The 27,963-nt window shown below is 35.1% G+C and overlaps 1 protein-coding gene across 1 annotated transcript in view; it reads left to right on the top strand.

Annotated features, from left to right (window-relative positions):
* The first annotated feature begins 3,019 nt into the window (after positions 1-3,019).
* The window catches only part of LOC149831392 (uncharacterized), a 29,382-nt gene continuing 4,438 nt past the window's right edge, over positions 3,020-27,963 (top strand). The window contains exons 1-9 of the mRNA XM_090012045.1: positions 3,020-3,106; positions 8,970-9,025; positions 10,098-10,272; positions 10,528-10,629; positions 15,264-15,335; positions 22,935-23,051; positions 23,130-23,207; positions 26,420-26,482; positions 26,587-26,683. Coding sequence (XP_089868171.1) covers positions 3,020-3,106; positions 8,970-9,025; positions 10,098-10,272; positions 10,528-10,629; positions 15,264-15,335; positions 22,935-23,051; positions 23,130-23,207; positions 26,420-26,482; positions 26,587-26,683 — 847 coding nt within the window. The remainder of the gene's footprint in view (positions 3,107-8,969; positions 9,026-10,097; positions 10,273-10,527; positions 10,630-15,263; positions 15,336-22,934; positions 23,052-23,129; positions 23,208-26,419; positions 26,483-26,586; positions 26,684-27,963) is intronic.

Below are 27,963 nucleotides of genomic sequence, written 5' to 3'. Positions count from 1 at the left end.
GACATAGAAATTCTCAAAGCGAGACTTAGAAGCTAGGAGACTTTGCGCTAGCCTTAAGATAGTCGTAGATTCAACCACTAGATTACATATATACCTAGTAGGATCATCATCCTAGCGAGAAAGGGTGGATGCACATGTAGGTGAATTGGTCATTTAGATGTATAGATAGAGAAAGAAAGCATAAGAGGCTCGATTGCTCTTTCCTTTTCTTTCAACAATGGAAAGAGGAGTTTTTTTATTGATAAATCATTACATCAAATGTGTGTTCCGTTGAGAACACATTCTTTGAAAAAAATCCAAAAAAATTTAGATTCTTATTTGGTTCCTAGATCCAACCCAATTGGGTTTGAATTTAGATCGAGAGTTGTGGTTCCAGATCACTTGGATCTGAACCCAAGTGGGGCACCACCTAGGTGGGACCCACTTTGCTTTTTTTAGAGTATTTAATTAATAAATTAATTAATCTAAACTAAGTAGAGGGTTCTAGAGAGGGTGGGATGTCCCCCTCTACTGGCCCCCCACATTAGTTAATTTTGATAGAGTATTAACCTAAGTAGGACTCTAAAAGTCCATAGTTGGTTTAAACTCTTTTAGAAGAAGAGGTTTAATGATGTTAGAAGTCCTTGGGAGGAGGCTTCTAGGTGGGTCAACCCACCCAGTAGGGACCACCTTGAAGGTGAAGAAATAGAGTTCTATCTCTTGTGAGTTGTTGAGAGACTCATAGGGAGGACAATCCCTATAGTGGTCTTTTTAAACCTATGCCTCCTAAATCTCCTATATTTCTTCTTCTTTCATCTTCTTCTTCTTCTTCTTTCTTAGAGATTTTTCAACATCCAATAAAGATGCTCCAAGGTTCTAAGACAAGAGACAAATGTGTTGGTACATGAGAACATGTTTTAAGTAGGATTCATTCTACTCGTAGCATAGATTAGATGTAAACGCATAAATTGTGCATCTTGTTGATTATACAAGCTTATCCATAGTAGATAAGATCTAAAATAGGTTTTAAAAGTATTTTTAATTCAATATCATGCTTTGAAACAGATTTACAAAATTGTTTTTGATAAATCTATGCTCGAACGACTAAACAGATTTACATAATTTTTGGATTATTGAAAAAACCTTTATAAAGGTTAGATTTCAGTGATCCAATCTCTCTCTCTCTCTCTATATATATATATATAGAGAGAGAGAGAGAGAGTGAGAGAGAGAGAGAGAGAGAGAGAGAGAGAGAGTAATGCACTCGTTCTTCCACATTTTCTCAGCCCATTGGGCTCCTTAAAAAATCATATTTTTTAGTATTTTTTCTCTAACACCATAGATGTGATCTATAGGTTTTGTTTAGTGGGAACCAACTTTTGGACAAGTTTCCCTGGTGATCCAAATTCAATGGCTATAAAGGCATTAATTTTTTCAGCTCATAAAAATATATTTTTTAATAAAAAAACATGATCCAAGAGTCAACTCCCACTAAAATTAGCATGCTAAACACATCTAACAGTTCAAATCTATCATAAAACACTTCAAACTATGAGGCCTAAAAGGCCAAAACGAGAAAAGAGGGCCTAAAGTGTTCAGTTCTAGTTCTCATATCGAGTAATGCACTTGTTCTGCTTCGTTTTCTCATTTTACCCCCCATTAGGCCCCTTCAAAAATCATAATTTTTGCTATTTTTTCTTATATCTAACACCATAAATGTGATATATAGTTTTTTTTTTAGTGAAAACTGACTTTTTGATCACCATAATTTGACATGGTGATCCAAAATCAATCAACTTTTCCTGGCTCATAAAAATATATTTTTTATCAAAAAAATATGATCCAAGAGTTGATTCTCACTAAATAGAGCATGCTAAACACATCTAATGGCTCAAATCTATCATAAAACACTTCAAACTATGAGGCCCAACAGGTCAGAACGAGAAAAGAGGGCCTAATATGTTCAATTCTTATCTAGAGTAATGTGCTCGTTCTTCCCCCACTAAGCCCCTTAAAAAATCATAGTTTTTAGTATTTTTTCTAATGTATAACACTATAGATAGATGTGATCTATAGGTTTTGTTTAGTGAGAACCTGTTTTTGGACAACAGTAATCTGACTTTTATACAGGTTTATCTGGTAATCCAAAATCAATGGCTATGAACGCATCAATTTTTCTGGCTCATAAAAAAATATTTTTCATCAGAAAAACGTAACCCATGAGTCGACTCCCACTAAATAGAGTCTAAAAGTTCAGATATATCATAAAACACTTCAAACTATGGGCCTCAACCGGGTAGAACCAGAAAAGAAGACCTAATATGTTCAGTTCTCATATAGAGTAATGCACTCATACTGCCCTCTTAAAAAATTCAAAAATAGATGTGATATATATGTTTTGTTTAGTGAAAACTGGTTTTTGAATCACCTGAATCTGACCTTTAATTCTTCGCTGATCCAAAATCAATGGTTACCACGACATCAAATTTTTTTGAGCTCATAAAAATACATTATTTCGTCAGAAAAACGTGATCCAAGAGTCTATTCCCAGAGAAAGAGTATTTGTTCACGACAGAATCGGAATGGGAAAATGAAAATGATATGGCGTATATTGTCCATATTGAACGAAAAAGAAAAGTAGGGGCTAGATCCGTTATTTACAAAAATAGGCTGCCTCCCTCCCCTCTCCCGCTCCCGCTCCCGCTCCCTCCAATGGTTTCAGCTTTGCCGCGAGCGCTGAGGCCATTGCTCGCTCTTTCCGCGCCGTGGGGACGAAAACTTGTGGCCACTGTTCACTCTCCCTCCTCCGCCCCTATAAATGCTCCCCTCCGACCCCTTGGCCTTCCCTTCTTCCTCCCTCCCTTCCGTCCTCTTCTTCTTCCTCCTTGGTCTTCCTCCTCCTTCACTCTGGAGGTTTCGTCTCGGACTCTCCTCCCGATCGCTCTGTAGAATGGAGATCTGAGAGAGTCCAGACGAGATTCGTTTCACTTCTGTTTCTGGCTCGCGTTGTTCTCGGGCGGATCTTCGGCGGGGTCTGAGGATGGTCTCGTCGGGGACGCTCGACTCGCTCCTCATCGCGGCAAGCAATGCGTTCTGCAGCCCGCTCGCGGTCTTCTTCCAGATCCAGGTGCGCGCTTTTTCTTCTTCCTCCCTCTCCCCGACGACGTTCGAGATAGCCCGGTTTCGGAGTTATCGGCTATGTGGTTCGTTTGATTCGTTGTTTGGCGTGATTGTTATGTTTTTCAGTCGGAAATTTGGGAGGGAATCGTGGATGCGTGTTTGGAATTGTGATATTCGTTCAATCCTTCTTCTTCTTCTTCTTCTGGGATTACATAATTTACATTTAGCCTTGGTGAAACGTCCAAATTTTCTGCATTGCCTGCTCTTGATGCTGGAAAACAGAGTGAAGGATTTTGTCCTGGCTGATTTGTGGAGCGTCTAGAACATGACGGATGTCAGTGCAATGGTTTCCTAATATTGATGATTGAAGCGCAGTCACAAATATCGGTCATTTTTTGAAAATCTCATGATTCCATCACGAGGTTTCAGAAACCGATGTAACCCCCAGAAAAACACCGATATTAAGACGTTATTAACACGATATATATATATATATATAGTGTTTTTCTTGTATTTTTATATACTATTTATGCATTTTTTAAGTTTAAATAAACTGATATTTTTCAGAGAATTTCCTGAGAAAAACAATTTTTTTTAAATTTTATTGCAAGATTTTCCTTCGCAGAGAAAATATTGATAACACGATTTGTGACTATGGCTATAAGTGCAGTGGGTGCACCTCCACTCTATCGAAGGATGCTTTCAGTTTTAGTTTCCGTATTGTGAAGCGTTTTTGGTTCTCTGATTCGCTTATGGATGAGATTTTTTTTCTCTGAGAAGCAACATTGTGAGACAATGTGCTTGGTCTTCTGTTGAATTTCTTTGAACATTTGATTTTTAAATTGCCTCAACATGTTTGTGCATGTAGGAGAGCTCTGTTTGCTTTTATGTGAACGGATCAGTTCTTGAGATGTGTGTCCTTCAGCAGACAATGTCCAATTCATACTCATTGATGATTGCTGAGGATGATGTTAGGAAATTGATCAAATGATCAAGCAATGTAGGTAGCGTTAACGGCCATCTTCTGGAATTTGAAGTCACATGAAAAAAGTTCACGCCTTCACTGATGAATAGAATTTTGCTTTTTGCGTAGCAAAATGCTATTAGTTGAATCAACACCCAGGGATTCTTAGCAAAATGCTATTAGTTGAATCAACACCCAGGGATTCTTCAATCATGGAATCAACATGTATGGAAGATGAAGTGGGCCGTGTGGTGGATTAGCACGATAATTCAAGGAGACCTATTGTTTTGGATGCTAGACAGCAGAATGGAATTGATTGATTCTACACAAGTTGGTTGTTCATGATTGGAAATTGGTTTCAACTCAAATACATAAGGAATGGGTCCCTAAACACGTGGAATTGATCATGTGTCGATATCTTTGGATCAATTTGTGGTTCTTGGTCATTATGTGTAGCGATCAACCTATATTGCCAGTGTATATCGCCTTTCTCAATCTGCTGAAACTATTCCTCTGAACTATCAACAGGCAGAACTTGATAATCGCTGGAAGCTGGCTATGCAAGAAGAAATGAATGCTTTAGTATCTCAGCATACCTGGGATCTAGTTGATTCCCCAGCAGATGCTGACATTGTTGGATGTAAATGGGTATATACAATAAAATACAAATCTGATGGTTCTATTGAAAGGTACAAGGCCAGATTAGTAGCGAAAGGGTATACTCAGACATATGGTATTGACTTCTTTGAAACTTTTTCTCCTGTTGCACGGATGGGTACCATCCATCTTGTTCTCTCAGTAGCTGTTCAACATGGTTGGAGCCTGTGCCAATTAGATGTGAAAAATGCATTTCTATATGAGGATCTATCTGAGACCGTTTACATGCAACAACCTCCAGGATTCGAGGTTGAGGGGGAGTGTCAGAAGGTGTGTAGATTGAGAAAGGCGATTTATGGATTGAAACAAAGTCCTCGTGCATGGTTTCAAAAGTTGTTTGAAGTGATGTCAAACTTTGGCTTTAATAGATCAGCAGCAGATCATATACTTTTTATAAAGAAAACTAGCTCTGGCATAGTTGAAATGGTGGTATATGTGGATGACATCATTCTTACAGGAGATGATGTGAAAGCTATTGAAGCCACAAAGGCTCATCTTCAAAAACACTTTGTTACAAAAGACCTTGGTTCACTCAGGTATTTTCTGGGTATAGAAGTTGCTAGGAGCCGTGAAGGGATGGTTTTGTCTCAACGGAAGTATGTTCTTGACTTTTTAAAGGAAACGAGCATGTTGGGAGCTAAACCGACAAATATTCTCATGGACCATAAAGTTCAGTTGTTTGAAGAAGGATCAAAACCAGTTGATAGCAAAAGCTATCGCTCCCTAGTAGGGAAGTTATTATATGTAACTATGACCAGGCCGAATATTGCTTTAGCAGTAAGCAAAGTTAGCCAGTTTATGGACAAACCAATTGAGGTATACTGGAATGCAACCATAATGATTCTCAGATATCTAAAATCCTCTCCTGGAAAAGGGTTATTGTTCAGGAAAGGTGAAACTCTGGAGATAGTAGCCTATTCTGATGCTGACTATGCTGGATCTGTAGTAGATAGAAAATCTACCACAGGATTCTGTGTGTTTTTGGGAGACAACTTGATTTCATGGAGAAGTAAGAAACAAAATGTGGTTTCCAGGTCGAGTGCAGGATCAGAATATCGGGCTATGGCCCAAACAGCTGCTGAATTGATGTGGGTTCACACTATTCTTCATGATCTCCAGGTGAAGGTTTCCTCTCCAATGACCATGATGTGCGATAACAAAGCGGCAACATATATAGCAAACAATCCCGTCTTTCATGAGAGAACAAAGCACATTGAGGTTGATTGCCACTATGTAAAAAATATGATTCAAGCTGGTCATATCACTACCAAATACCTAAAGTCGGAAGACCAAGTTGCAGATATGTTTACAAAGCCTCTTGCTAGGCCAAATTTCTCAAAATGTTGTGACAAGCTGAGCATGATTGATATCTATGCTCCAGCTTGAGGGGGAGTGTTGAGAATAGGTGGTTTTTAGTTTAAGTTCTTTTATATTAGAGGTCTTTTGAAATTTTGTTCTCATAAGGACTTGGATGTAATTTCTCTTTTTAGCCTCTCTCTATTTAATATAGAGAGAAGCCCTAATCTAAGTGTTAACGAGTTTTCTATTGTGCAGCCGTCTCTCTCTCTCTCTCTCTCTACACACACACACAGGTGGCTGTGCATCACATCTTCTTCTACATGAACAATACAGGGATTTGGGATTGGTTCAGATATGACTGTCTTGCTTGGAGCATCTATTGCATCATAGGTGTTAGTATTTGGTTAGTGGCATTTCTATTGGTGAAATCCATGGTCATTATGGAGGTTCACAATAATAATGGATGGGTACTAAGGTTGAATAGTTGTACAAGGCTTGCAGAGGCCCATAACTGAGTCATTACATGCTAAACAAACTTCGAGGAACACTTTCTAGTGAACTTAATCTGCCCTTTGGTTTGGTTGGATGGTTTGGTGCTGTCTTCTTTTTAAAGAGATGCCCCAACACTACCAATAGCTATGTTAGCTATCATGTCTAGCTTGGACGTAGCATTTCATAATAGATCATGGTTGTTGTGAAGGTTGGATGACCAGAGTTATTGGAAGCTTTATAGATAGGTGGAAAGTGTGCTTTTCATAAACTTGCTTTGTAAGCATGATACTCCTAGCTTCCAAAACTTAATAAAAATTTCAATCCTCCCATGCTTTCCACATGTTTCTTCTTTGCTTCAGTACATACTTCCTATGCGCTTCTCTTACTTCTTTTCATGTGCTTTCTTTTATGCTTCTTACTCACTTCTCATGTACTTTCATGGAATTTAAGAATTGTCATTTTTATTTTAGTTTTTATTTCCTTCCTATTTGATTAGTATTTTGGTTCCTATTTGATCCCATATCACTTCATTTTTTATTCCTATTTTACTTTTAAATTGATTCCTCTCTTTCCGCTTCTTATAAATTTTAAAATACCTCGCTTCTTGTTTTATTTCCTGCTTTCAATTTCTAGTATGGTAACCTTCTTTGGATCCTTCTCATCTCAGAATCAGTGCATTGAAATAGCTTCAATAGTGGTGGCATGCATTATTAGGGTCATCAAGCCCTTAGTTTAGCTTCTGCTTTTCATATCATGTGTTTGCAACCTCTTAGTGGTTTGCACCCTCTCCTTTATTTTCGTTCCCTTTAACTTACTCCTTATACATCTATCGATGAGGTGTGGTTGTCTATCTCGTAAACATACTCAATCCGCACTTTGCGTCTTCCCTATGTATTTTTTCCCTTCCCTTGGTAAATATTGAACAAGTAGGCCTCTCCCACCACATCCTTGATTCCCATAACACCCTTACATTTTTATCATGTCAACTTTCATCCATTTGTTCCCTAGTCATGTCTCCTTACTGCCAAATGTCTTTCCCCTTATTGCCAAACCTTAGATGTCCAAGTGTGGACTTTCAAAGTTTTTTTGGATAAAAGCAGCTGAAACCTCTCTTGCCTTGCCCGCACCCTCCTTTATTTTACCATTCTATCATTTGATAGTATAACAACATCTTAAATTGCTGTTATAAATTGTTTGGGAACTGGTAGTTCAGGTAGGGAGGAAGTGGGTTAGACTTTGGTCCAGAGTTACCGGAAGCTTCTTAGGTAAGTGGAAAGTGCGCTTTCGAAACTTTAGGGGAATCTTGATTCCCTCACGCTTCTTCTATGCTTCCCATACGCATGGTCTATGCCTTCTATATGTTTTTCTCACATTTTTTTTTCATGTTTTACATGTATTTTCTCCCACGCTTCCACTCACTTTCCACACACTTTCTCTAAATTAGTAACCATAATTGTTAGATTTTAACAAAAAAATAACTCTTTTACTGAAAAATCATGAAATATAAGAATAACAACAACAACAACAACAACAACTACGCCTTCATCCCAAAACAATTGGGGTCAGCGATATGAACCAAAAAGAAATTCATTTTGGGTCTTCCACATGAATCCTTTTCCTCCAATCATGAAATATAAGAATGCTCAATTTTATTTTAGCTTTTATTTGTTTCTTATTCGATTACTATTCAGTTACCATATTGCTTTATATTTTATTCATATTTCACTTTCAAATTGATACTTTGCTTCCCGCTTCCTATAGATTTTAAAATGCCTCGCTTCCGCTTCCCGTATCGTTTCCCGCTTTCGCTTCCTAAGTTTGGCAACCTTGCTTCGGTCCACTACTCTGATAATGGTTATTTTGGGAGAAAAGAATTGAGAAAGCAATTGAGGAATTGTGGAGGTGTTTGAAGCATTTACTCCTTTGGCTTTATATTTGCAAATACTACCTCAAGAGTAGCATTCATAGTTGTCAAAATTCGGAACTCATGACTCTGCCCAGTTTCTCATATCAGCACCTAACAGAGTAAAAAAAGTAATATGGTGCGGTTTGAGCTAAAGCCAGCAGAATCTACCAAACAAGTCTCAATCTACTTGGCTAAGCTAATGGAGTCTTATTTACTTTTTTTTAAGTTGTAATAAAATCTAGTAAGTAAAATGTTTAACAAGGTATAATGTGACACGTTTTTTTTTCTTTTAAATGCCTCGTTATAACTAAACCTCTCACCTTATATATGAGAGGTCCCTCTACCTCACTTTTTGTTTGATGTCGAAATAAACTTGTACTACTCCTTTTTGGTTTCATATAAATGAAAGAGCGACACTATAAAGAGACTCACATACAACTCCATAAAAGGGTGTGAAGCATGTGTGAAAGATCTGTTGTTCTTTTAAAGTACATGGCTAAGCTTTGTAATAGTGAATTTTTCATTTTGTCTGACATTATTTTCTATCTTTAGGGATGCATAATTTGTTTAACTCTTGCTCTGGGCTGGACTTTGGCTGCTTATGTCAGGTATTGAAGTTGTCCACGTATTTATGTAATTATTTGTTTGTTATATCATATTTCATGTTATATTAATTGTTATAGCTGTTTATCATATCATGGGTATGTAATTACTATCATATTCTAATTCTTTTATTTATTTTACCATTTTGGAAGTTTGGAACAAAAAGAAAATATCTTTCTTGAATGTATTTGTCTCATTTTTCCCAAAATAATCCTGAAGGATTTTTCTTATTGATTTGAAAAACAAGGAGTGAGTCTTTCAAATGTGGACTGTCATTAGATTCATTATATATTTCAGAAGGTTTTGTTTGGGCGTCAAATGATTTTGATTGGTTTTTGAACTGGTGCATACTGTTCAAGATTTTTCTTCAGAGTTTGAGTTGTAAATGGTGCATGAGGTGTATTTCATTTTCATCTATGCTATACCTTTACTGTGTCAGGCATTTATTTAAGCTTGATTATTATCCTTGAATGCCCGATGGATCTGCTAGGCTCAATGTGCATGTGGATCTTTTCTTTCTGTGAAGGCTAACTAACAGTCATGAAACTAATAATCACCAGCATCATTTTTTATGTCAATTTGTCTAACAGACCCTACAGTGTTCCATATAACTGAGTCAATTGGTTCTGATGCATATATTCCTTTTATTTTGAGGTATCCTGTTTTTTTTTTGTTTATAGAAAAATGATTTTAGTTTTAAACAAAACAATCTGCATTTTTCTTTTTAAAAAGATTTTGCATTAACAAATTATTTGGAAGGTTTATTTTGTACAGATTGTTGAGGTATTATTGTACTCACTTATATAAATGGTTTTGTTTCTATATATGCCAAAAATAAGACACTGAAGCAGTGAAGACAGACAAATACAGAAAAGCATTTTGTTGAGGCATGTCCCATCATTAAATTTTTTGTGTTATTCTGAAATTAAATACATAAGTAATTATAAAGCTCCAACAAATATTTTTGTAAAGCTAACTTGAAACTTTATAGTAAAAATAGCATGAACACTAATTTAGTACATTAAGTCGCAAGCATATCCTTCTTGCTTATGCTGAAACGTGCTTATCCTTTTCCAGGAATAGAGAGATTAGAAAAATAAAAGATCGAATCAGAAGAGGCAATAACTTTTCATTTCTGTGTGAAGATATTAATGACCTCGATCACTACAGCCAGATAAACTTGCCAAGAGTGTCAGTTATCATGCCTTTAAAAGGTTTTGGAGAGCACAATCTGCAAAACTGGAGAAGTCAGGTTGTATTTCCTTCATAGCAAGCTGGGTTCTATTAGATGCACTGCTACATGATATTTCTCAAAGTATCAATAATGATAAATATGACTGGATAGTATTCTTAGGTGGATGTCCTCCATTTTTTGTTTTCCAATGAGATTTCTTACATGTTTTTCATGTGCTCATATTTTCATTTCTTCTTTGGTCTTCTTTTGCTTTTATTTGTTTTGACTTTTGATGACTAATTCCACATTGTCTGTGTAAATATTTCAATGCAGATAACTTCTCTCTATGGTGGACCCTTGGAATTTCTTTTTGTAGTTGAGAGTACTGATGATCCAGCTTATCATGCTGCATCCTTCTTGATTTCAGATTATAAGGTGAATACTTTTTCTTTATCATGTTCCTGCGATGTTTTATAATTTGTGTAGGGTAGAGAGATAACAGTAAATTTATGTATTGCAAAAGGCTGGAACATCTGTCATCATTTGTTAACAGTATTAGTAACAGAAGAAATGGTAATATTGTTAAAATATAATATCTATATCTATATCTATATATATTCATATGAGTGTATATATTCGTGTATGAGTGTGTGTATATATATATATTATAATTTTAAACTGTTTTTCTTTATTTTGTAATAGGTAAGAGTCTAAGACCCTTTAAGGGTATTGTGGTAATTTTGTACATGTAATAGACTCTGGCCTTTAGGGGCAGATCTGATCTCTTGTTTTTTCTTTTGTCTGTTACACTTTTGTAAAGGGCAGTTTTGTCTTTTAGTCAATATAGCTGTTGGAAATTTCCAACAGCTATATTCAGTTGTCTTTTAGTGAATATAGCTGTTGGAAATCTCCAACAACTATATTTCTAGCTGTTGGAGCCTTTCTCAACAGGCTATATGGGTCCTCTTAACCTTCTTGTTTGTATATAAATAGGGACCTCTTGTCCCATTAGATATAATGCTTTCCTCAATAATGATTATTATTTTTTTATGTTTTTTGTGTATGCTCTTTGGTGCCTCTTATGATCTCATGTATTTGTCATTGATTGGCTTGTGTATTGTCCCTTTGTGGACTTGTGCTTATCCACATTTAGGCTCTTTGTAGCTATTGTATGCACTTAGGTGCTTTTGTATTGCCTTTGGCATTTTTATTGTCCCTTGTAGAACTTGTTCTTGTGCTTATGTACATTATGATTTACTTTTCGTTTGATTTCATTACATGGTATCAAAGCCAAGAAAATTTTCTTGGTATTTTGCCTTTTTGGGTCTTGGGACTCTTTGGTTCGAGTTCATGCTTCGTGATCGATGTATGACTTGAATTCAAGAAAGATCTTGACTCGGTATGTATATTAAATCTTTATATATATGATTGTTTTTTGAGTTGTCTATCTCATGTATTATGCATGAGAAAACACTCATTTTTCTTATCTTTGAAAAATTATTTTGTTATTTTTTAAAACAAAACCTTTAAATGCTTTTCAAATTTATTATTGCATTTATTTAAAAAAATTATAAAAATATTTATGTTATTGTGTGCTCTCTTGTTATGGCCATTTATGGCTTGTATTCTTGCCTCTTGGGAGGTGTTTATTGTGAGTGTATTAATTGCACTTGAATGATTTTTGCCTTACATGCTTAGTGCATCATAATCATTAATAAAAATATTTATTGCAAAGGCTTTTGTGAAGGTTCTCTTTGGAGACCTTAGTGACATTTGTGCCTTGTGATTGTGTTATTTTTTTTTGTTTTATGGCTATTTAGTAAACATTATCTTACATGTTTTTACATCACATGAGAATTGAAGCATAATGCTTCTTGCATGATTTGAGTGATCAATAAAATATTATTTTATTTGAGTTTTCTTTATGTGTATCCCCTTTGTGGGACTTGTGGGTGTGTCCATAGTGACCACTTTTGTGCTTGTCCACTTTTGGTTTTAGGTGGACTTTTGCTTATAATTGAAGGCTCCTTGATTCTTTACTTGGATTAGATCTATAGGATCATATTGTTCTTTGGATATTATAATGTTTTTTTGTGCATTCTTTGTGCATCATTATGTGCTTGATGAAATAATATTTTTTTTAAAAGTGTGCTTTCTCACCCTTAGTAGCTTATGTTTTCTTGCCTTATAGGCATGTATTTATGCCCTTAGTGACCTTGAATGTGGATTTGTGAAAATTAATAAAATTAATATTTGAAGTATTGTATGTTCTTGCCTTAGGGGCATTGTGATTATCTCACTATTGGCTATTTCCCTCTTGAATTACCATCTCATTGCATTCCTTATAAGGCTTTATGTTTTTTGAATTTTTGATTCATATTATTGTGTGTCTTATATGTGGCCTCATGAGTTTTTTAGTGACCTGTTTGCATCTTATCATATGATTGACATATAGGCCCTTGTTTATAACCTCTTTTTGAAAGTATTTTTCGAGGTTTTTCTTGTTGCCTTTTGGTTATAGTTTAGTTCATCACTTTTCTATTTGATACATCTATTATTATTATTCGACCTTTTCGAGGTGAGTTTTGTGCATCTCGGTGTTGTGGAGCCAAAGTTAGTTGTTGGGGTGAGTAATGTGTGTACCTCTATCTTCTTGTCAGTATGGATTGCCAAGTTTATGAGTGCCGTATTGACACTTATTTTAGCTCTGACTGACGGTTGATTGATCTCTTGTTGTATGAGTGAGTTATATCACTCAATTTTTTTTGTACACCTCAGTGTTGTGGAGCTAGAGTTAGTTGTTGGGGTGAGTTATGTGTGCACCTCTATCTTCTTGTCAATATAAATTGCCAAGTTTATGAGTGTTGTATTGGCTCTGACTGACACTTGATTGACCTCTGGTTCTATCAGTGAGTTGTATCACTCAATTACTTTTTTGACCTTTGTTGTTTATTGGATGCTCGTATCGATCTTTGTTAGTCATGGCTCAATTGTTATTTGCTTATGATCATATTTGTCATTATGGATTAAATCACATACTATTGCAAAAGTTATTGCTTTTACCTTGATTTGAATATTGTTTTCAAATCTTCTTGCTTATTGACATTAGTTTGTTTTTATTACAATACTTTTTCCCATATTATTTCTCCATTCTTCCCTCTTATTTGTGTGACTTTTTTCATTGGATAAGAGATTTTGTTTTATCAGTTTTTATAATCATGGCTATGGTGAGTTATGCGCACCCATTGTAGCTGATCGTATTGATTGCAGTTTTACAACCATTTGTAAGGTGAGGGATATGTAATGAAGTGCCAAACAAGAGAAACAAAGTCTCCAAGAGCCAACAAGAGAGCACACACATACACAAATAGCCACTAATGGGCAAGAGAACAACAAAACCACAAAAGTGGCAAAACACCCAAAAGAAGAGGAAAAATATATATTCCACTCAAGAAGGCTTCAAAGAAGCACACCATACAATGGGGAAAAACCCCTTTATTTATAGACAAAAGAGGAGGCCTTGGAAGGGCTCCTAGAGGGACGTTGGAGCCCTTCCAACGGTCATAAATATGACCGTTGGATGCTCCAACGTCCTCCTAGGGGGGCCTTTCCAAGGTGGAAAAAAGAAAAGAAGAATAAAAAAAGAAAGAAAGAAAAAAAAGAATAGAAAATAAAAGAAAGAAAGAAATATAACAATATGCGAGAAAAAGTAAAAAGACTGTTTTACCCCTAGTGAGTATTTACAAAAGATATATATATATATATATATATATATATATATATATATATATATATATATATGTATAACATATTTTAACAGGATATGCACCTCTTTTGGTTGTAGCTGACGTTTATTGTCAATTTAGATAGTCGGTATTGCTGGTGCATGGTCACTGTTTTGGTTATTGCTGGCATTTGTATTTGATCTCTTGTCCTATGTGTTGATACACTTGAATTTTGAGGATGTTGAGTTGGAGGTCAAAGAGGTGATTGCTTGTCGTGAGCAAACTATTGTTGAGATTTGCAAATATCGTTTCTCTTGTTATGATTTGTTGTATATGGGATTTTTAAAATCTCTTTATGTGTTTCTTAATTTTTTTCGCTGCCCGTTTGTCCTTGTATGAAAAATGGTTATCCCTTGAAATTTTTACATGCATTTTATGTGCATGTTTTACTTGATAAAATTATTATTTTTATGTGTATCCTCTTGGTCCTTAGTGGCTTTTTTGCTTGAACCCATATTTGGGTTGTGTGAGTTACTCTTTTGCCTCTTATACATGAACCCTATTGGGTTATCCTCGTGGCCCTCTTGTTTGTATATAAATGACGCCTGCTCCCATTAGATATAATGTTTTCCTAAGCATTCTATCTCAAGATTTATGCAATGATCCTAATACATTATTTATCTAATGTGTCTTCATATGTACACAACTAATTAAAGTTCTGGCAACGTTTATGTTGATGACAGAGTTTGTAAGACCTGCTTTGAGCTCATCCTTCTATGAAAAAAATAAAAAAGATTTGATGTTTTTCCACCAGCATTCAGGTGTTAGGGTTCCACCAATCTGATTATGATGTGGGTCTGAATTCTGATGAAAATTATATGATAGTTAAGCCAGATGTATGCCAGATTCTCATGTGGATAGGATATTTTTCAGATATACCTATATGCCCATGTCCATTAAAAATGGACGCGCACAAGCTAACAGAGATTTAGGTTTGATACTAATATGATAAAGAAATTAAATTTCACTTTTTATTGGCTTCAAAAATGAAAATGAAGTTTCTCTTCTTTCACTGGATCAATATTATTGGGTTCAGTTCCATTCCTTGTTTGTAGCAGAATTTTGAGGAGTCCAGGTTTCAGAATCATATGATAAGTTCCCATTTCTTTTATTTCCCTCCCTTCATCTGGTATGTGGAAATAGTGGATCTGGTCAGTCGCATCCTCATTTTTTTATCCAAGTTATTCTGTTGTCTATTGAAATCTATAAATATGCCTCATATTATCTATATAAGTTCTCTCATTTTGCGTTTTTGATATGTTGTTTGTCACTGTTCCTTGGCAGGATTCTATTGATGCAAAGATTGTTGTAGCTGGGTTGTCGACAACCTGCAGTCAGAAAATTCATAATCAGTTAGTATGTGAACATGTTTGTTTCTTTTTTTTTGGTAAATTGAATGCAACATAATTCAGTATTTATTGAAACTTATATGTGCAATGTTTTCAAGCACTGCCTATTTCTTTGCCATGTCAGTCCCTCTTTCCCAATGTGAAAAGTTAGATAAGGCTGTTGGATCCATACCTCATGCTAGCCTGTTATGAGAGGAATCTCTCTCTCTCTCTCTTTGTATGTGTATGTGGTTTTTTTTTTTTTTGGGGGGGGGGGTGATGCTATCTTAGTTTATGTTTACTTTTCTATTTTGTGCTTGGGGCTACAAGAGGTTATGTAGTTGTAGAATGGTAAATTTACACCTGAAGGTTGTAAGTATCATATTGTTATCTGTATCGGTCGAATCCAAAATAAGATACATATCGTATCGTGAAAATCATAATTTTTTAATAAAATTTTCAAGAAAAATTTAAAAAATTAAAAACACATGAAACAATGATGAATTGCACAAAATACAACCATAAAATTACATATGAAGCATTCATGTCTCTATAAGTTGCATAAGACATCATCAAACATCAACTATCTCACAAGAACAATGCAAAATATTAAATATCTTGCAGTTAATAATATGCCACAAGACTCATACATACTTTCATATTACATAAAAAAAAGTATTATTACAATAGTTTTGCTTGATTTTCAATCAGTTTTCACTTATTACTTGAGTGCCCTATTGTCATGTCGGATCATCTGATGCCATCTTTGTTGGAGTATAAAGCTTGATTTCTACCGTAATATAAATCCCTAATTTTTGCATATCCAACTTCGCAATAAGTTGGCGGGGAATTGCAGGGAGGCAGCGCCCCCTAGTTCGTAAGGTGGGGGTTTGAGGGCAAGCCCCCGAGGCAAAAAAATTTGGAGGGTAGTTTTGTAATTTTAATCATAATATAGATTTTTTTAGTTTAACCCACTTGAGTGAAAAAATGGTGGAAATGCACTCTTACTTGAGCGAATCGTAAAAGCCCTCTTCCTTGCGCCTGGATCTACCCTCAAATCGCTGTCACGACTCCTAGGGTGCGTGAATACCCCTCTAATAACCTCTACATAAATGAGGAAGTTGGCCCTCAAGAGGTCTTTAAACCCCCCCCTCCACACACACACACAAAAAAAATAAATAAATTATGATTCGGCCTTTTTTAAAGTACACCGAAGTTGTATTGTACAATACACCTTGTATCAATGTATCATACGATATGACACAATACATGGTTGTATTGTACGGTACATATGATACGAATACGATACATACTCGTATTGCGGTACGAGTGTGTATCATGTCTTTTGCCCATAGTAACAATATGTATCGTACTGTGTCGTATGATACGATACTTAAAACATTGGTTGTTTGATTACCCTAAAAGGCGAGAAACATCAAGCATAAACAATTAGAACTCATTGGCCCTTTATTTGAAATCTTGAAAAGTTTTTTCTTTCTTTATTCTCCAAAAGTCTCCTTCTGAGATGTTATTAAGTTAGTCTCAGAAATTTATAGCTTCCAAGGTCGGTCCTTATGTTATGAAATTTCAAAGTGATTGTTGAAATATGTCAACAGAAAAGCTGAGTTAGCTAAACCATCTGCTTAGGCTACTTCTGTATCTTATGTTCTTTCTCCCTATCTTTTAGAAGTTTTGGTCCCGCTTATTGTGGTAATGGTTCCATCTGCTTGGGCTGTTTCTGCATCTTATGTTCTTTCTTCCTACCTTCTAAATGTTTTGGTCCTGCTTACTGTGGTAATGGTTATGTTTTCAACTTTTGATCACATTTAAGTCTTTCCTTTTAGGAATTTTTTTGTGCATTAAAAATCATATTCAGTTTTTTTATTGTTTCTCCTTTTTCATTTCACCTCAAGTCTTTCTTTTTTTCTGGATGTTTATCTTGTTAGGTACTTGGCTAGGGGTGAGGCATCTTTGTGCAAATTTCCAATGAACATTGCCGCCAGTGGGCCATCTGGAACTGGCTAAAAGGTGCCAAAGGATGCAACAATTTTGAAATGGATTATTGAAAAGACTAAGATTGGTGTAATAAATTTATACAATGTTGCATAGAAAGGGGAGTGGAATGGATGTTTGGCATGACACCCTTAGAAAACAAAGGGTTCGACAATGACCCATAAATGCACACTTAAGGTGCAAATACACAAACCCACTAAGGGGCAACCAAAAGCATATAAAGTGCTAAACCCATAAACCCGCAAAAGGGTTAAGCCAAAAGGCTAAAAGAATATCTCTTTATTATGAAAAATAGGGTAAAAACCCTTTTACAATGGAGCTAAAGCTTCTTCTAGAATCATAAAAATACAAGGAGAAGACTCCTATTTATAACAACTTAGAGGAGCCACATAGGGGGCTCCCAAAGGAGTCGTTGGGAGCCCCCAACGGTCACATTTGTGATCGTTGGGGGCTCCCTAACGACTCTTTTGGGGAGCCTCCCTAGGTGGCGCAAACCACAAGAAGAATAAAAGAAAAGAAAAAAGAAAAATAAAAATAAAAGAAAAATTACAATCATATTCCAAATGGAATACGTGTAAAAATAAATAAAATGACTAAACTACCCCTACGACTAATAATAGAGAATTATATATTATATATATATATAATTAGGAAGATACATATACATATATACCATATATGTATATGTATCATCCTTTATATATATAAAATATATATGATTATAATGATTGAAGAATACATTTTAACGCCCCCCTCAAACTTTGCGTGGGGGAACGAAAAGATTGAAGAATACAAGAGGAAGAATCTCAAGGCTTCAAGAGTCTTCAGTAAGGATGCCATTGAAATTTGCAAATGTCTTCCTCCAATTGTCTTTAATGGTGAGCACCTTTCATGATCTATCTAAGGTACTTCTTTTCATCTCATCTTCAAGATCCCGTGGAACAAACCAAAAAAAGGTCCAGATAAAAAATATCTTTGCACTTTAATCAAGTGGAATATTCTAAACAAGATGAATCAATCAAAACCATATCATATGATTCATCCAAAAAACAATGGTGCAAAAAGATATTCTATGTATAATAAAAGCATAATTATTTTATTTAAAGCACAGGATTCGTCAGGACAAGATAATTACTTATGCATGCAAAATGTTTCTAGAAGACCAACTTTAAAATCATATCCTCGAAAATAAAAGTGAGAAAATTTTAAAGTGTATGCGGAAATGTATAATAAGGATGCTTAATACATTTGCATGGTCCAATAATGAACAAAGAAGAAACCACAATGGGGATAAAGAAATAGTCCACGAAGGAACAACACAAGAAGCCTTCAAAGAGGCAACACATAAGAAAATATATGAATCTTAATTGAGTGAGGGATTAAAAAGCCATTGTGAGCATATGCATACAATATTATGTAATAAAATGAATCAACAACTAAAAAGGTTATTTAATGAACCATGTGAGAATATCTAAAAAGAGATAATGTATAAAATAAACACCACCTCCACAAAAGGATATGTGTACAAAGGCACTAGAACACTTAGAACAAAATACACACAAGGTACAAATGGAGAACACAAATGCCAAAATATAAAGAATTTTATTGAACAATTGGAGAACAATGCTCCAAGCATTCTTTAATCAAGTATATTACTTGAGCTTACAAGACGAGAAAGACAAGTGTTATTGAATTGAACAATTCTCTTAAAGGAGATTTCACAACGGAAATGCTCAAGAGCATATGATAAAAGAGAGTGTATAAAACACAAGAGTTCAAAAGTTTTACGTTCACTTATGAGACAAAACAATCAAAATATATTCTTTGATTCAAAAAACATGTGCACATAGCAATTGTGCTATAAAATGAATATGAATTAGAAAATCTCATATCAAAACCAAATTTCAAATTCCCATAAATATGGAATTTTGTAAATCTCAACAATAGTCCATCCACTACAAGCATTTACCTTATTAGACCTTCAAAAACCCTCAAATCAAGTGAATAAGCTACTAGAATAAGAACATAAATATAATGCCACCAAAGGGCGAAAGACACACACGAAGGTGTGTATAAACATCTCTTGTTTACATATAATAATACTTGAAATGAGTGTATCAGCGACTAGAACAAGAGTACAAATGCCAACATGGACTAAAAATCACACATAAAAATGTGAATAAACAGCTCTTGTCTACATATAATGACACTCTAAATCAAGTATGTTCAACTGGTTTAACAAGAGTACAAATGCCAACATGGACTAAAACACACACTAAGGTGTGACAACACATCTCTTGTCTACATAAAATGACACTTGAAATGAGTGTATCAGCGACTAGAACAAGGACACAAAAGCCAACCATGAGCTAACATCACACACAATGGTGTGAAACAACAATCCTTGTCTACATATAATGACGCTCAAAACAAGTATATTCAACTACTAGACCAAGAGAACAAAGCCAACATATTTCTTGTCTACATATGATGATACTTAGATAGGAGGCATAAGAGGAGAAAACACTTGAGACAAGGAAGCTTGTAATGGAAATACAATTAAAGAACATCAAATTTTCAATATACCTTGAAACACTATGGTTTCAAACCTTAAACATTCATCATAGGTATAGATAATTAAAAGCATTCATAATAAAATCAATGGCCAAAAACAAATGAGTGACATACTCATAATCAGAGATCATATAACATGTCATTTATAGTCAAACTACAAGTTGACAATCTAAAATGACATAACACAAGGTGCACATAACTCACCCCAACAAACATCTCTGTAATAACAAGGCCAAAAAGGATGCATTATATAACAACAGTGCCATAAAAGGTAAAAAATACGATTTAAAGATAACATTCTTTCGAGTACACAATGCTATGTGAAAGAACCATTTTGGGATAATCAAGACTAAAACCAAGCTTTAATATTCCTTGATTGTAATGAGATATGTGAAAACATAAAAATGCTACAAGCACTTACAATGTCCTACAATGGACAAATAAAAGAGTCAATAGCCAAGTCCAATAAGGGACAATACATACACAAGCCTTGAGAAAGGCACTAAAAAAATAAAAGTCACTTTAAAGAGTATTCAAACAAGCACTAATGCTTTCACAAAAGATGTGCACGAAGGCACTCAAACTACACTTGAACAAATACGCACAAAGGCGTAAAATAAAGCAAACATGCACAAATGCATGTAATACGAATATATTGAATAAAAGGAGAGAAGCTTGAGACTCTCAAGCAACAATTATGCAATTATATGCTCAACAAATGCAATTCAATGTAAGAGAATGAGGACATATTATGACCAACACAGGCATCTTTTAATAGAAGTGATATAATCAAGAGGTTTGGACATCTCATGTGAAAAACACAAACAAACAAGTTTATAAACTTGCATCATTAGAGAAAAAACCAAACTAATGAAATCTTTTATGCCAAAAGATCTTATTATGCAATAAACACAATATGAAATTTTAGTACTTACTACAAAAAATTTTCAAGATTTTTTAAATAAACCAAAAACATTGAAGGACTTTTACAATCCTTCTTTTCACAAGGATCGTGGCATTCTCACAAATAGTTATCATTAACAAGAACCACTTAGGGTTCATACAAAAAAATGAAAGACAAAGGTTTAATTCAAATGTGAGAAATTCACATTCAAGAATTACCAAATTCATATATCAATTTTTCGCAAAAAGTGCACTAAGTCACACAAACAAGAGAGGACCTCAAAACAAATTAGGTTTCATATGAGAGTCAAGATTATTAAGCAAAGACCAATAATACTTATTTAACAAGAAAAAATATATAATTCTAGAAGTTAACTTATAGGTCAATCATGAAACAATTATGTAAAAATCATCAATCTCACATAATTGAAGACAATTTTGAAAAACATTAATTACTATTATATGTGATGGGTAATCGATGAATGTGTGGAGAAGTATGTGAATTATCACAATCTTTCATATACTAAAAATTTCAATCTCATCCAAACTTTCTTTAAGAACTTCCTACACATACAAAAGATTTTTAACACAACCATGTATGTTCATTTATGTAAAAATCTCTAAAAAATATTCGTGTATAAACACAATGCTAAAAACAAGAAGTGTGCACAAGGGCACAAGGAGAACTCTCACAAGTGCACAAAGGCACATATACACATGCACAAAGACATGAAAAATATGAACTTCAAGCTTTTAATACTTGAAGTCAACATAATAGAAAACTCCTAAAGCCATACGAGTTCAAGTATGATATACGACCAATTTTTGAGCAATCATATATTTAGAAAACAAACAAGTTTACCAATTTTAAAAGGAGATATTTTAAAACATGCGAACAAGTGAAATCACTGAAATGTGATATGTGAAAAGAAAGGATTCAAGTATCATAAACACTAAATGTGCAAAATATATGCAAGAAAAATAGTTTCATAATGCATAATACTTTAAGAAAAGGGATACATACGGAATAACTTCAAAAAAGAGAAGAAGAACAATGAATACTTCACCATTTCTTGAGCGACACACTTTCCGATGCACCAAAAGACAACCCGATCATGACCTTGTTCTGATACTATGTTAGAAAACAAAGGGTTCGATAATAAACCCATAAATGCACACTTAAGGTGCAAATACACAAACCCACTAAGAGACAACCAAAAGCACATAAAGTGCTAAACCCATAAAAGGGTTAAGCCAAAAGGCTAAAAGAGTATCTCTTTATTATGAAAAATAGGGTAAAAACCCTTTTACAATGGAGCTAAAGCTCCCTCTAGAATCATAAAAATACAAGGGGAAGACCCCTATTTATAACACCTTAGAGAAGTCACATAGGGGGCTCCCAAAGGAGTCACGACTCTTTTGGGGAGCCTCCCTAGGTGGCGCAAACCACAAGAAGAATAAAAGAAAAGAAAAGAAAAGAAAAGAAAAAAAATAAAAATAAAATCATATTCCAAATGAAATGCGTAAAAATAAATGAAATGACTAAACTACCCCTATGGCTAATAATAGAGAAATATATATTTTATATATATAATTAGGAAGATACATATACATATATACCATATATGTATATGTATCATCCTTTATATATAAAATATATATATGATTACAATGATTGAAAAATACATTTTAACATACACAAGACTATGAAACTTGCATTATCTTTTATGCTCATATGGATTTGTTTTCTTTGCTAGGACTTTCTCCATTATCATCTGTTTTCTATCTTTTACTTTTAGTGCAATATAAAGTCATCTCCAATTTCTTTTCTGTTGCACTGATGCCTTGCTTTTCCAGAATATTATGCATTCTTGTGATTACACTCTGCAACATTTTAGGTGCCATTTGGCAAAAGAAATTAAATATCCACTCTGACTATATCTCTTCATGATTTTGAAATGCATTGTTAATAAGGATTCTCGTTGATGAATCTCATGGAAGTTTGATTCAAGATTTTCTTTAAGGAGATTCTTAGTATTTTTTGCTCTTGAAGTTGTTTTTTTTATCCCATGTATTTTAGGATTTGATATTCTTGGAATATTTCAATTTATGTTGTGTTATGGTTGTATCTGAATAGATTGGTGTGGAGAGAATGCATAAAGACAGCAAGTACGTTTTGTTCCTGGATGATGATGTTAGGCTGCATCCTGGGACTATTGGAGCCCTCACTGCAGAGATGGAGAAGAACCCCAAGGTATGTTCGCAATTTCTATAATGGGTGTGTGAGGATTCTCTAGGAAAAAGGTTTTGCTGACATGGATATGCCATGCAGATATTTATTCAAACTGGATATCCTCTTGATTTGCCTTCTGGGACTCTAGGGAGTTACTGCATTTATGAATATCACATGGTATGCAACCAGTTCTTTTGATATCACATACATTCTGTTTGGCATGTTTGAAGTGTTCTATACTGCAGTATTTCTTGACCTTGAGTGCTATTTACATGAAAAAGAAGGAAAGTTTCTTGTTTAATTAATCTAGAGTTATAGAAAAAATTGGATGCCCTCTTCTTCTTTTCTGTTTTTTGATAGGCAAGCTGGGGATAACCCCTATGAGTTGAATGAAGAACCAAGCATGTTACTTGCTTATTCATTGTATTTTAGCTGGGTACTTGCAAAGATGCCTTCAATACTCAGTCACACAAGACAATATGAAGTTACTGTATGTTCTAGATCTTATTGCGTAATACCTGTTGTAGTGTCTCTTGTTAAAAGCATGTCTAGGCAACCTAGGTGCTGTCCCAATACCTAGTGGTTGCATTTAGAAAGAAGGCACTGAAATTTAATTTACTTGTGATGTTGAAGATTTTAGAGTAGGGATTCCAATCTGGTCGTATCCAGGATAGGGGTTTTGTGATTCTTGGCTGTTCCGACCCAATCCGGATCTGACTCTCCCATGTATTTAGCTCTTCCAGATCTGATCCGTTTGCATCCCTATTTTAGAGGCATGATTTAATAATTTTGATGTACTTTTTATGTTTTCAATTTCTGTTTTGTTATAAACTTTTATGTGCTTATTTTAGGTTTCTAGGCAACATCTCACCTAAGTGCAAAGGAAGCCACTTTTGATTGCATAGGTTGCAGAGCAAATCATCCAAATTTATTGGAAGTGTCCTAGTAGAGTGGGAAACATGCTTTGAAAGCAAGAAATGACTTGTGTTGAACCGTTTAAAGAGTATTTTTTCTTTTAAATGGGGAAGTACCTAGGAAATGAGAAGATTCCCCAAATTGGAAGCACGATTTCTAGATTCTTAAAATTGTGATTGGATTTCTTGAGAATCAAGATTCCCAAACATAGGAATCACAATGTCAAAAGTTACTCTTTCTTTTTCTTTTCATTTCAGGAAGAAAGATTACTAAATTTTTTAGTCATTCATGAGGTTATGTTACTTTATTTCTGTCACATGAATACAGCTATGTTTATGACGATACCACTGCTTTTATGAAATTCCACTGTGACCATCATATAAGGGGATATAGAATGGTAGTCAAGATGCAGTATATGTGTGATATAGTTTTATTGTCTTTATTTGCTATAATTAGTAATTATTATGCCATTGATGATATGGAATGTGAATCTTTATTACTGTGTTGGTCATTATATGAAGATTTAGCACCTATTGTTAATTAATGTTTTAGTTATGTATGTTAAAATAATGCCTGTTGTATATTTGCATTTACGATTTCATTTGATTTTTTTATTGTTCTATATTTCTACAACACATAGATCATAATCATCATATGTCCTTGTTAGTTAAGAAAGCATAGTGCATCCACTTCTATTTGAGTATTGTCTCGCTTCCGGTTTGATTCTTATTTTTCTTTTTGCTTCTCACTTGTTATAGATTGTAAATGATTCAATTTTTACTTCTGCTTGCTATGAATGACACACTTCTGAGTTTGGTAACCATGATTCTCGTCTGTGTATTAGTTATCTTTTTGTTAGTCTGTTCATGGGTCTTCTCCAGAATCTCATTTCCTCTTAATGCTGGCTATTGGCTTGTGAAGGTGGCTCCTTAATTAATGAGGCCTTTCAACTTTCTGCCAGTGAAACACATGTAGACTGTCTTTTGTTGCACAGAAACTGAGAAATAAATGAAACTTCTACTTTAGCCACATGTTTCTACTTTCCCTGCATTATGCATGGAACTCCTTTTTGGTTTTAGTGTAACTGATGAGTGGGTTTTGTGTCCTTTGGAGGCCTTAGAGCTCATTCTCTGGGCCTTTTCTTTTCTTTTTTTTTTTCAACAGAGGGAAGTTGTTCATTGTAGAGGTACTGGTGGGACAAGGATAAATTCCTCCTCACACCCCTCAAGTACAAGTAAATCGGGTTAGGTGATGAATTCTGGGAATTCTTACAAGATAGGCAGACCCTGAAAAAATTTCTTTCCCTTATAAGAAGGGAGAAGGATGGAAAAAGCTTGTAATATATATTGAAAGCTCGAAAGCTTGTAATACAAGTTGAAAGCTTGTAATACAGGTTAAAAGCTTGTAATATATGTTGAAAACTCATAATACAGGTTGGAAGCTCGTAAAAAGAAGCAGAAAAAATCTCCAGAATACTGGCAGGGATTTTTCCTCCAAGACGTGTGGCATAGATTGCTCTTTTGGCGATGATTCGAACTCGGGCGAGGCCTAGTGAATGCTTCGGCTTTCATGCTGGAGCCCGAGTTCGTAAACCGAGAAGCCGAATCGAACTGGGTCGGCAAAGAGAGTAGGGAACCGGTAGGCAAGGTGAACCGGGTCAAGACTAGGGAAGCTGAGTGCTAAGGTGAACCAGGTTAGGACTAAGTGGGTTAAGGCAAAGGAAAGGTGGTAACCACCAAAGGGGTGGTGCAAGGAGGGGGTGGCTAAGGGAGAGAAGAGGGAATGAGAGGGCTGGAATGAGCTTAAGGGGAAGGAGAGGCTCAAGTATTTATCCAAGTGTTTGCTTGAGGCTTTGACTTGGCAAGCCTCATGCAAACCATGGGCTAAAGGGAGAGGGTGGAAGAGTAGGGTGTTGCCAAATGGCAACACCAAGTAACACTTGGAATATTGGCTAAAACCATGGGAGAAACCCATGGGCTGGTTTGAGAGGGGATTCTTGGATTTGGATTGGATCCTACTTTGATTTAATCCAAGTCCAAAAGGTATATATATATATATATATATATATATATATATATATATATATATATATATATATATATATATATATATATATATATATATATATGTGTGTGTGTGTGTGTGTGTGTGTGTGTGTGTGTGTGTGTGTAGGTTTAGCTGAGAATCTAGTTTCACTAACTAGATCGGCCTCTTGATAGCAGGCAAACATGCTCCTGCTCACCAGGAGTATTTAACTTTACTCAATAGTATTTGATTTTATAGGCATCCTGTCCCATCTTCTCCACCCAAATGCTACCTCTCCCAAGTTGTTTTCTCATATTGGCTTGAAATGCATGAAGTCTTGGACATGTCAAACTTCTTGAAATGAATGAGTTCTTGAAACATGCTTATTCTCGTAAAATAATATTACAAATAGTGAATTTACGATATTTTGAATTGTTACATACTTGCAGCCTTGTTCAATGGGATTCGCTACTGGTGGAAGAACATTCTTTTTGTGGGGAGGTTGCATGATGGTAATTGTTCTATATTTCTTTCTGATGCTATAGTCAATGGAGAGGGGCTGAAGATAAGCCTCAGATAGTGCTAACTTTATTCTTTTGCATCATATCCTGCTCAGATGCATGCAGATGATTTCAGGAATGACCTATATGGTGTGGTTACTTGTCTTAGAGATGGTGGATACTCTGATGATATGACCCTTGCATCTGTAGCAGGTAGTTTTTTGCTTCTGTAATATCGTTATCAAATTTTTGTGTTTATGCAATATTTTCTTTGCTTGAAGACTGCTTTTAGGCCACAAGGGCTCCACACACCTGGTTAGGTGGGTCATCTTAAGGCCTTCAGAAGGCCAAAGCAATGGGGAGAATTTCCTGCTGGGCAAGAAGGAGTTACCCTGGGGGTTTTACACCGAGCGACAACTGTTACAGGATATGGTAAATGTGCACCTCGGGGGTTGGCAAATTCTGGCATACACCAAAACCTCAACGGTTTCCTTTGGAAAAATAAGATGATTTTAATATTCATTTATAGGCTAACTTATATGTCTAGGTTTTGGTTTCTGGCCCACTAGATAATTCGTGAATTATGGTTTTTGTTAAGCTGTAGGGGAATATCTCCCTATGTTGTTCTATTTATGGATTCAATTCCCTCATTGCAAAATTTTCTTGCATTATTTGGTTTAAACTTTAAAACCCGGCTGTCAGTTTGAAAAGGTAATCTTGACAGCTGACTACCTAATTTCCAGAGCACTGCTTAGATTTATTCAACGGACAGCAGAAATTTCATTGACTTGATATTTTTGTTTTTATTTGGGTCACCATATATCTTACTGATTGGTTTGTTAATGAAATATATAGCGATTGAAAATGGCTGGTGTGCTCATTTGTGAAATAAATGAACTATTTTTTTCTGGCAAACCATGGAGTGTTTTTCGCACATTTAGGGTGTATTCTTTTGTGATTGGTATTGCTTGATGGGGGGGGGGTTGTGAATTGATGAGCTCCTTGAGAAAGGAGCATGCCAAGTTCATTCGATGAACAATCATCATGAATCTGGTAACTTTGTCTTTCATGCCTTGGCTGCTGCCTAGCTTCTCTTGTCCATTAGAAAATTCCTGTGCTATGTACTTGTCACATGCTCAAGGGTCACAATAAGCATGACAGACAAGTTGGAAGGAGGTGTTAATGATGTGTGTGCATCTTGAAGGGCACATTGGGGAATGTTGTGCACATGTTTCTATCCTTTGGTGAAGTTTTCATGCAGCCTGATTTGTTTGGGAGGCATATACCTGTGATCATGCCTTATTTGATATACTTTGTCTTTTTTGAGTGGAGATCACATCTCCCACTACATTTCATTTCTTCCTCCCTTCAGTAATTTCTATATGATTTTAATAACAAAGGGTGATATGTCCCCTCTTACCCTAGATAACCTAGGGAACTGCATTAGTATTTATATAACTTGTTCTCATCTGCATGTCTAAAGTTTGGAAAAG

The sequence above is a fragment of the Nuphar pumila genome, chromosome 7, assembly GCF_984573655.1.
Source record: "Nuphar pumila chromosome 7, dmNupPumi1.hap1.1, whole genome shotgun sequence".
Classification (NCBI taxonomy): Eukaryota; Viridiplantae; Streptophyta; class Magnoliopsida; order Nymphaeales; family Nymphaeaceae; genus Nuphar; species Nuphar pumila.
The sequence above is the reverse complement of the archived record's forward strand: the minus strand, read 5'-3'. Positions and strand labels throughout refer to the sequence as shown.